The 10,150-nt window shown below is 42.4% G+C and overlaps 1 protein-coding gene across 1 annotated transcript in view; it reads left to right on the forward strand.

The window, feature by feature from the left end:
* Window positions 1–7,244, forward strand: part of LOC147010436 (otoancorin-like) — a 76,385-nt gene extending 69,141 nt beyond the window's left edge. The window contains exons 23-26 of the mRNA XM_085860362.1: window positions 2,387–2,523; window positions 5,869–5,966; window positions 6,246–6,384; window positions 6,692–7,244. Of these exons, the coding sequence (XP_085716488.1) occupies window positions 2,387–2,523; window positions 5,869–5,966; window positions 6,246–6,384; window positions 6,692–6,762 (445 nt within the window). The 3' untranslated portion in view covers window positions 6,763–7,244. The remainder of the gene's footprint in view (window positions 1–2,386; window positions 2,524–5,868; window positions 5,967–6,245; window positions 6,385–6,691) is intronic.
* The last annotated feature ends 2,906 nt before the right edge of the window (window positions 7,245–10,150 follow it).

Consider the following 10,150-nt stretch of genomic DNA (forward strand, 5'->3'; position numbering starts at 1 on the left):
TTGACGAACATTCCCCTTCTCTCCAGTGCGTACCTCCACCTCTCAAGGCTCGATTCAGCCTGCTCCCTACTCTCCCTACAGATCATGATGTCATCCGCGAACATCATGGTCCATGGAGACTCCAGTCTGATCTCGTCCGTCAACCTGTCCATCACCATTGCAAACAGGAAAGGGCTCAGAGTCGATCCTTGGTGCAATCCCACTTTAACCTTAAACCGGTCCGTCATTCCTACCGCACACCTCACCGCTGTCACACTGTCCTCATACATATCCTGCACGATCCTCACATACTTCTCCACCACTCCCGACTTCCTCATACAATGCCACAACTCCTCTCTTGGCACCCTATCATAAGCTTTCTCTAAATCCACAAACACACAATGTAACTCTTTCTGGCCTTCCCTATACTTCTCCATCAACATTCTCAAAGCAAACATCGCATCAGTGGTGCTCTTTCCTGGCATAAACCCATATTGCTGCTCACAGATCGTCACCTCTCCTCTCAACCGAGCTTCCACTACTCTTTCCCACAACTTCATGGTGTGGCTAAACAACTTTATCCCTCTGTAATTTCCACAGCTCTGCACATCACCCTTATTCTTGAAAATCGGAATCAGTACACTTAATCTCCACTCCTCCGGCATCCTCTCACTTTCCAAGACTTTATTAAACAATCTGGTTAACAACCCCACTGCCATCTCTCCTAAGCACTTCCATGCCTCCACTGGTATACCATCTGGGCCAACCGCCTTTCCACTTTTCATCTTCTTCATAGCAGTCCTCACTTCATCCTTACTGATCCACCCCACTTCCAGATTCACTATCTCCACCTCTTCCAACCTTCTCTCTCTCTCATTTTCTTCATTCATCAGCTCCTCATAGTACTCCATCCACCTTCTCAACACACTCTCCTCGCTCGTCAGCACATTCCCATTTGCGTCCTTTATCACCCGAACCTGCAGCACATCCTTCCCAGCTCGGTCCCTCTGTCTTGCCAATCGGTACAAATCCTTTTCCCCTTCTTTTGTATCCAACTTCTCATACAGCTCGTCATATGCCTTTTCCTTGGCCTTAGCCACCTCTCTTTTTGCTTTTCGACGCCACTCCTTGTACTCCTGCCGACTTTCTTCATCTCTCTGACTATTCCACTTCTTTTTCGCCAACCCCTTCTTCCTATATATATATATATATATATATATATATATATATATATATATATATATATATATATATATATATATATCTATTTATATATATACATATATATATATATATATACATATATATATATATATGTATATATATATATATATATATATATATATACATATATATATATATATATACATACATATATATCGGGGCGTATTTTGTGATACCGGTCGTCCGTCCGTCTGTCTGTCTGTCCGTCCGTTCCTGTCCGCACTCTAACTCCCAAAGTTTTCAACTTTCACATTTCATATTTGGTACATAGGTACAGACTGTGGAGATGGTGTGTCATGACATACGTTCGTCATCTAACGTGGTTGCCATGGCAACCAGAATGCTGTTTTCCATCAGTTCCTGTCTGCACTCTAACTCCCAAAGTTTTCAACTTTCACGTTTCATATTTGGTACATAGGTACAGACTGTGGAGACGGTGTGTAGCGACATACGTTCGTCATCTAAAGTGGTTGCCATGGCAACCATGATGCTGTTTTCCATGTCGTAGCACAATTCTGTATATACCTTCTTGTTAGGGCGTATATTGTGCTCACTTGCACTCTTGTTACTGATTACAATATACAAATACATATATTGCTTTATAATTATACTTCACTGCAATGCATTATAAAAAATATTAATTATTAGACTCGTCTTTTAAAAACAATAAATGTATAAACAGGCGAGCATTGGGTGGCTTTGACACCAACTCTTGTTGAATTCGCTACACTGCCAATTGTGCTCTGTGTGTGTTTTAACATGGCCAATATCGAATTCCGTGTAGAAAATTAAAAGTAAGGTTTCCCCAGTTCTTACTTTGAGCAGTTGTAATACACAGTGTAGTGATTGGCAAAATAAAGGTCCACAATGGCGGCTCTGTGTTCCACACTCCGTTTGTCCCTTTTTGGTTTTGATGATTTGGTTCCATTTTCCAAAGTTTATTCCTTGAAATCACCTGAAAAAAAAAAACAAGCAAAACAACAAAAAAAAACATTTATTATAAAGAGCTGTTCATGATTAAAATGTGTTCATGAATTAATTGTCACCCTGCATATGAAATGATTACAAGGGTCTCAACTGTTATTCACAGCCCCTTCCACTCCCACGCATTTGATTCTTTCCTGACAACTTGCAACAAGCTGTGAATAATTTGATTGTGTTTGTGTGTGTTTTATACATTTAGTGAGGCAATGAATAAGATTGGCAAGATCACGTGTGGAACACCGTTACTTGTGGCTTGGAAGAACAAAGCTGTGGAGACGTTCGGCCCCGTGACAAGCTGGACAAACAGTCTTCTGCAAGGTCTCCAAAACATTGTTGGTAAGTATTACTTCTTGAGTCTTTAGTCACGGTGTGAAAGAGGGTCACGTTCTCAATAATGGTATTGCACAGCTTATTATCCAGTGTGTGCATGTGCGTGTCATGCTCACACGTGTGTAAGAAGTAAAGTAAAAGCCAAACGTACTTCAGGAATTGCAAACAATGAGCAATTCCAACTAGATAATGACTGGATGATTGTTGTCATGGAATATCACAGGAAATACGATAAACAATGTTTTGCAGTGCTCAAGCTATTTGTAAGTGAACTCGTGGCTTTACACAACATTACACCTTGATGTCATGCTACCATACTGTTCATCAATCTATGAATGTGGATTATTATTAATCCATTGTGGCTTTTTGACCTTCTCGATTTCTTGATAAGTCCATATAGCTTTAATAATATTCAAGTCTCGACTGCATGTGGGAAAAGTCTTGACTTTGTGAAGGAAAAAAACTCAATGCAGCAAAAGTCTCGACTTCGTCCGGGAAAATTCTCGACTTCGTGTGGGGAAAAGTCTCGACTTCGTGTGGGGAAAAGTCTCGACTTCGTGTGGGAAAAGTCTCAACTTCAAGTGGGAAGTCTCGACTTTGTGTAGGAAGTCTCAACTTCATGTGGGAAAAGTCTCAACTTCGTGCGGGAAAAGTCTCAACTTCATTTGGGAAAAGTATCGACTTCATGTGGGAAAAGTCTTGACTTCGTGCGAGAAAAGTCTCGACTTCGTCCGGGAAAAGTTTCGACTTCAAGCGGGAAGTCTCAACTTCGTGTGAGAAAAGTCTCGACTTCGTGCGGGAAAAGTCTCAACTTCGTGTGAGAAAAGTCTCGACTTCGTGCGGGAAAAGTCTCAACTTCATTTGGGAAAGGTCTTGACTTCGTGAAGGAAAAAAACTCAATGCAGCAAAAGTCTCGACTTCGTCCGGGAAAATTCTCGACTTCGTGTGGGAAAAGTCTCGACTTCAAGCAGGAAGTCTCAACTTCATGTGGGAAAAGTCTCAACTTTCTGTAGGAAGTCTCAACTTCATGTGGGATAAGTCTCACCTTCATGCGAGAAAAGTCTCAACTTCGTGCGGGAAAAGTCTCAACTTTGTGCGAGAAAAGTCTCGACTTTGTGCGAAAAAGTCTCGACTTTGTGCCAGAAAAGTCTCGACTTCATGTGGGAAAAGTCTCGACTTCATGTGGGAAAAGTATCAACTTCATGTGGGAAAAGTCTTGACTTCGTGTGGAAAAAGTATCAACTTCATGTGGGAAGTCTCAACTTCGTGTGAGAAAAGTATCGACTTCGTGTGAGAAAAGGCTCGACTTCGTGTGGGAAGTCTCGACTTCGTGCAGGAAAAGTCTCGACTTCGGGCGGGAAAAGTCTCGACTTCGTGCGGGGAAAAGTCTCGACTTCGTGCGGGAAAAGTCTCAACTTCGTGCGGGAAAAGTCTCAACTTCGTGCGAGAAAAGTCTCGACTTCATGCGGGAAAAGTCTCGACTTCATGTGGGAAAAGTCTCGACTTCATGTGGGAAAAGTCTCGACTTCATGTGAGAAAAGTCTCAACTTCATGTGGGATAAGTCTCACCTTCATGCGAGAAAAGTCTCAACTTTGTGCGAGAAAAGTCTCGACTTTGTGCGAGAAAAGTCTCGACTTTGTGCGAGAAAAGTCTTGACTTTGTGCGAGAAAAGTCTCGACTTCATGTGGGAAAAGTCTCGACTTCATGTGGGAAAAGTCTCGACTTCATGTGGAAAAAGTATCAACTTCATGTGGGAAGTCTCAACTTCGTGTGAGAAAAGTATCGACTTCGTGTGAGAAAAGTCTCGACTTCATGTGGGAAGTCTCGACTTCGTCCGGGAAAATTCTCGACTTCGTGTGGGAAAAGTCTCAACTTCATGTGGAAAAAGTCTCGACTTTGTGCGAGAAAAGTCTCAACTTCGTGCGGGAAAAGTCTCGACTTTGTGCGAGAAAAGTCTCGACTTTGTGCGAGAAAAGTCTCGACTTTGTGCGAGAAAAGTCTCGACTTTGTGCGAGAAAAGTCTCGACTTCATGTGGGAAAAGTCTTGACTTCGTGTGGAAAAAGTATCAACTTCATGTGGGAAGTCTCAACTTCGTGTGAGAAAAGTATCGACTTCGTGTGAGAAAAGTCTCGACTTCGTCTGGGAAGTCTCGACTTTGTGCAGGAAATGTCTCGACTTCGTGCGGGAAAAGTCTCGACTTCGTGAGGGAAAAGTCTCCACTTAGTGCGGGAAAAGTCTCGACTTTGTGCGGGAAAAGTCTCCACTTCATGCAAACAAAGCTTTATCCTCGTTACATTTGACATATTATCCACCACATTTGCTGGCTGCTTGCAATTCTCATCTTTCTGGAATTCGATTTCTCACCCATGAGTTGTGAGCCTCAGGCAATGGCATGATGGATCAGAATGAGCCTGTACTGGTCACCTGTCAGCATGCTATCAATTTTGTCTCAATCACTGACTTTGTTGATTAAACTTTTAGCCCCAATCTGCTCCTTATCCTCCACTATGCTTCACAGTCGATGTTTGACATAGCTTCTGGTGCCTTTACCTATGCACTATCAAATATACTGTCTTAGATTGTGACTTAAACTTTGATGTACCCGTACAGAACATCCGTCTCAACTTTTCTCATCACACTGTTTGAGGCTTGATCCCCGTTTCAAACATTCGGTTTGCCTGTCTCCTCACAGCAGCAGTTTTCCAGCAGCTCCATGTCCAATATGAGACGGCTTCGTGATGACTTGTATCCGGTAACATTCACAGCTGTATTTAGAGCAAATTTGCAAGATGTTTATCGAACCCTCATCTCACATATAAGGACACACCCTGGGATAACATCACTCCAACGGAGTTTCCATTTTATTCGTCGACTCGTCCTATTATTAACAGTGCTAGTGTCGCATCCCGTTTGCAGAGTTTTGCAGGCAGACTATACTGAAACATGTGGACTTGATGCAACCTTCACCAACCTTCACCAACCAGACACACTTGTCACGTGGTATTTCACTCTTGGGAGCCATTACTGGAATCACACTGTGACTACTATTGGGTTTAGTAATGACTGAGCATCAAGCAAGGAAGCAGCATGTACCATTTCTTAAGTGTCTGGTATTACTTTCCCGGGGTTGGGTTAGAACCACCGAACTTTCAGACTCAGAGTGTACGCTCTAACCATTACGCCACTGAGTCCGGTATTATAACGATGTGAATGTATTCTAGTGCAGTTCACTTTCAAATGATAAAGAAGTGACAATTTTCCATAGTATTTGCCTTGATTGATATGGTCATGACCATGTAAATTATTTTTCTTTTTTCCAATGTTTCCTCCACCATCCATTTTTCGTCAGCCGGCTGCAGCGCAGCTGAGTTGAAAGCCATCAATGATACTCGATTATCATCTATATCATCTTTGGCTATCCCTTTCATCCCTCCTGAGGTTCTAAAGGTCAGTCTTCCAATAAACAGTTTGCCATGAGTTTCACCATGTTTCGATCTCACTTTGCTCGACAGACCATCTGCAACTGCACTATTGAACGCAAACGCTCGGCCTTTCGCAGAGAAAAATCGCCATAACATTTCAACAATTTGCTTTAATCACAATCTTTGGTGTATCTATCTAGTGAACAGCTGTAAAAGAATTAAAATTGAATTTAAGACGCCATTCTTTCTTCCTTTTTCACATCACCACCACCACTGTGATGTGCGTCCTTTTGTCGTTTACTAGGAGCTGTCCGTGGCTGAACTGAAAGCTCTGGGCTTTGCCAATTTGGGATCCATCACAGAGGAGCAGCGCAAAATGCTAAACTCGCAACAGCTCAACGTTTTGGAAGAAGTCCTCGATACCAGACTCACATCGCACGCCGGTAAGATCGCAACTAGCTCCTTTTCTTATCAGTGACAACCAGACATGTTTCAATCTCTTTCCTTCCCTAACGGGGGTCTCATAACTATGTAAACGCAATACCAAGGTTCAGGAGGTGGATGTACACGAGAGAGCAAAATGCAATTCCTGTTCACCTCGGAAAATACAGTCTTGGGAGTGAATTTGATTTGAGGATTTTGTGCTTGTCGAAGAGTCCATTGATCCATTAGGCTACCGTCTTGATTTATATATGATGGTCTCGACGCTCAATAAACTTGTCCCTCACCCGTTCCTTTGATCCTCGACAGGGAAGAGACTGCGTGGCGGGTTGCCCATGGCCTTGCTCGCTGCGCTCACGTCTCTATTTCTGTTGCTCTGAGACCCTCGGCCTGCCAACGACATCCTCGAGGGATTACGGCTGTTTCGCGGCCATTCGTAACTGGATTGAGAAATAGAAAATGCATTTATTCGAGGTGAAAGTATTGTATCTATTCAATTGATATTTGCGTCTTACGTCATATTTATGGATTTGTCTGCTGGGTTTATGATAATATATTGATAAAACTTCATTCCTCATTTCACACAAAGTACGTATTCACATATCGATCATTGTGATTGAGGGGAGAGTTGTCTTCATGTTTTATTTCCTCTTGGGTGGTTTGTATTCGACATTCAATTTCAATACATCACAATTGTATTTGTTGTACTTTCTGTGCTTTAAACATATCAAAAATTATAATATATATCTACAATTATATATAATAATATATTTGTGTGTTGGTTTCTTTGTAATTTGCTTCTTGGATTGTGAGGAATGGTAGAAGTTTCAGTATTTACCAATAAATGCAACAACGAAATAAATCTGAGCCTCGTATATTTATTTGACTGAACTTTCCAAAACGGAAGGTTTATGACGTTCAACCACCTCTCACAACTCCACCACCACCCTTGTGATGTGCAACCTCTCACACTTCCACCACCACCCCTGTGATGTGCAACCTCCTCTCACAATTTTCAGGTTGTCCGTCCGTCTGTACGGCCGTCCATGCCAATTTTCTCTGTTTTCTCTGCAACCGCTTTGACACACAATTTTCACCACAGGTGCGACTACTCATGTAAAAAATTTTTAATGATAATTATGACATCATAGGTCACGTGGTGTGGCAGCCATGTTGGAAAAACGGAAAAACTTTGGACCTCTGTATCTCTGAAACTGCTCCATGGAAAAAAAAATTGAAACTTGGCACATGGCAAGTACTCCCATGGAGAATGTGTGATTTATTTTGATTTTGTCATCTATCCATTGATAAACATGAAACCTTCAAAAATCTCTGAAATGACTGAACACATCGATGTGACCAATGACGTCATAGGTCACATGGTTTGGCAGCTATGATTTTTTTTTCAAGAATAAAACTTTTAAAATCTTCTTCTCAAGAACGGTTTAACAGATCGAGGGGAAACTTCACCCACACGTTCCCCAAGCCTTGGGGATATCAGGGTGTTCACGAATAATCAATAGGTCACATGATCTGGCAGCCATATTGGATTGAACGGAAGTCTTCAAAAGTTTCTTTCTCTTGAATCGCTTTTATCAATCGACGTGAAATGCCAGAATTATAATCTAGTCGTCATGGGGAATATATGTTTTAAATTTAAACCTTATCAGACGCATGATCTCGCAGCGAGAATTATTTAATATTTTGAATCTGGGTTCAGGGATTTAAATCAAATTTGGGACAAGTGTGTATAATGATGTAATAATGTGGGTGGACGCATATCTGGCAACGTCGTGATATTGAAGAGTGGCCTTCTAGTTTTATTTTCTCCATCAAAGAACTTCCATTGGATGGTATAAGCCCAATGAAAGCTTCTTTGTTTCTTTGAGAGATTTACAGAGCAGTCAAGCAGAGCAGTAACGAAAAACTTTTTAATCAAGTTTTTCTTTCCAACTTCATTTCTTCACCGTTAATTCGACTTTTATTGCATCTTACACGTTCCACTCAAGATCATCGATCTTACGTGCCACTCATGGCACACGTGCTCTACGTTGCTGACCCTTGGACAATGAAGTAATTGAAGAAAGTTTTAACAAGATGGCCACTTTACAAAGTCAGAATTTCGAACAACTTCCTCCATTTAAGCATGTCCTCACCAGGATTCAAACCACAAACCTACATCCGTACCAGTGTGTGACTTGCACCACTCACCTATGCAGTAAGAAAAAAAGCTAATTTTTTCTTTTTTTACGGTCTCAGGTAGATTAAACTTCGAATTAACAAAAATGGCAATTTACATTCGTGTTACCACAAACTTTCCTGAACTTCCCCTGCTGGTGCTTACGCATCAGACCACCTCGACTGTGTTGTTCATTTCCCATTCATCACATTCATGGCAGTTTTACACACTCAGCACTTGTTTTGCTTTCACTCCCTGAACAACAATTCTCTCACTCTGCCAACAACACACTTAAGAACCCGGTCGTGATGGAATCGGCCCTTTGGCCCAAACACCTGACTCACATTGAAGAGGAAGTGAGGAAACACGAGTTCATGCATTTCTTAAATTCTGCATCTGAGGACAATTTTTATCACTGAACTGTTTTTTTCGACCCCCTTTTGTGTGTTTTTTGAAGTTGACTCCCTTGAAATGGATTTGGTCTCGATGAAGCGACAATGATTTTAAGGGGATCGAGGGGGGAGAGGATGGCCGAGAAGGATGCACCCCCCCCCCCCCGAGCTGTCTCGTCTAAGTTGGAGTCCCAACACAGCTATGAACTGCCATCCTGGTGTTTCTCAGGCAGTTCGATGTGTGTGTCGTCCCTCAGATAGACGTTAAATTAAAGAACTCGTCTGCCAGCATTAGAATTGGTGGACGTTAAAGATCCCACCCATGTGGTGTCCTTCTCGAATATTAAGCGAGTGATCACCAGCCCATCCATCCATCCATTGATCGGGACCATACTCTGTGCAGAGCGTTGGTGCTGCTGAAGCAGTCTCCTGGGCTATTGGGCACAATCCTGGACGGGTCACCACTTCGATACAGGATACCAGCATGCTGGCACTCATTTTTGCTGACCTCGGAAGCATGACAGGCAGAGTCAACCCCACCTGGTATTAATTAAACAGCCAAGTGGGATTTGAACTCAGGATCTTGAGATGTCAAGCCCACCACCCAAACAATTAAGCCAACACCAGGCATACCAGCCCACTGATGGAGTTACTAATTGCTTCCTTGACTGACTGACGTGGGAAGGCAATGGCAAACCACTCAGCATAACCAGGCTTTGGCAGCACCAACATTGTACAGAGTCTGGTGCATCCAAAACCTCATCTCAAACAATCGTGGACATAGTTTTAATCACGATCACCGATCCCTTCTCCAAGACCTCCCTCACTGGAGAACAAATTCCTTCAGAAGGATGTTTTCTTCACATTTGGTAGATATCGATAGTATTACGCTACACACATTAATTAACTAAACAACTCGGATGACCCGATCCAGGTGGGGTCATTTAGACTTGAGTAAAACATCAAGAAGCTTATTATTTACAGCTGAAGCAAAACATTTAGGAGTGCAACACGGCAACGGTGGGCCAAATGTCCTCATTCCCTTGTTTAAGGCCGTGCAGGATCGTGCAGGCCACTCGTTACACCCGGTGTACTCCCGCGGACACTGTGGACCTTTTGTATTCAGAATATAAATATTTAAGTGCAATTGGTTCGATTCCCCACAGAGACTATCACCTTCAAAGCGAAGAAGTCCAT

This window comes from Eptatretus burgeri, chromosome 16, assembly GCF_056783735.1.
Source record: "Eptatretus burgeri isolate ZD-2024b chromosome 16, Ebu_testis_v1, whole genome shotgun sequence".
Taxonomy (NCBI): Eukaryota; Metazoa; Chordata; class Myxini; order Myxiniformes; family Myxinidae; genus Eptatretus; species Eptatretus burgeri.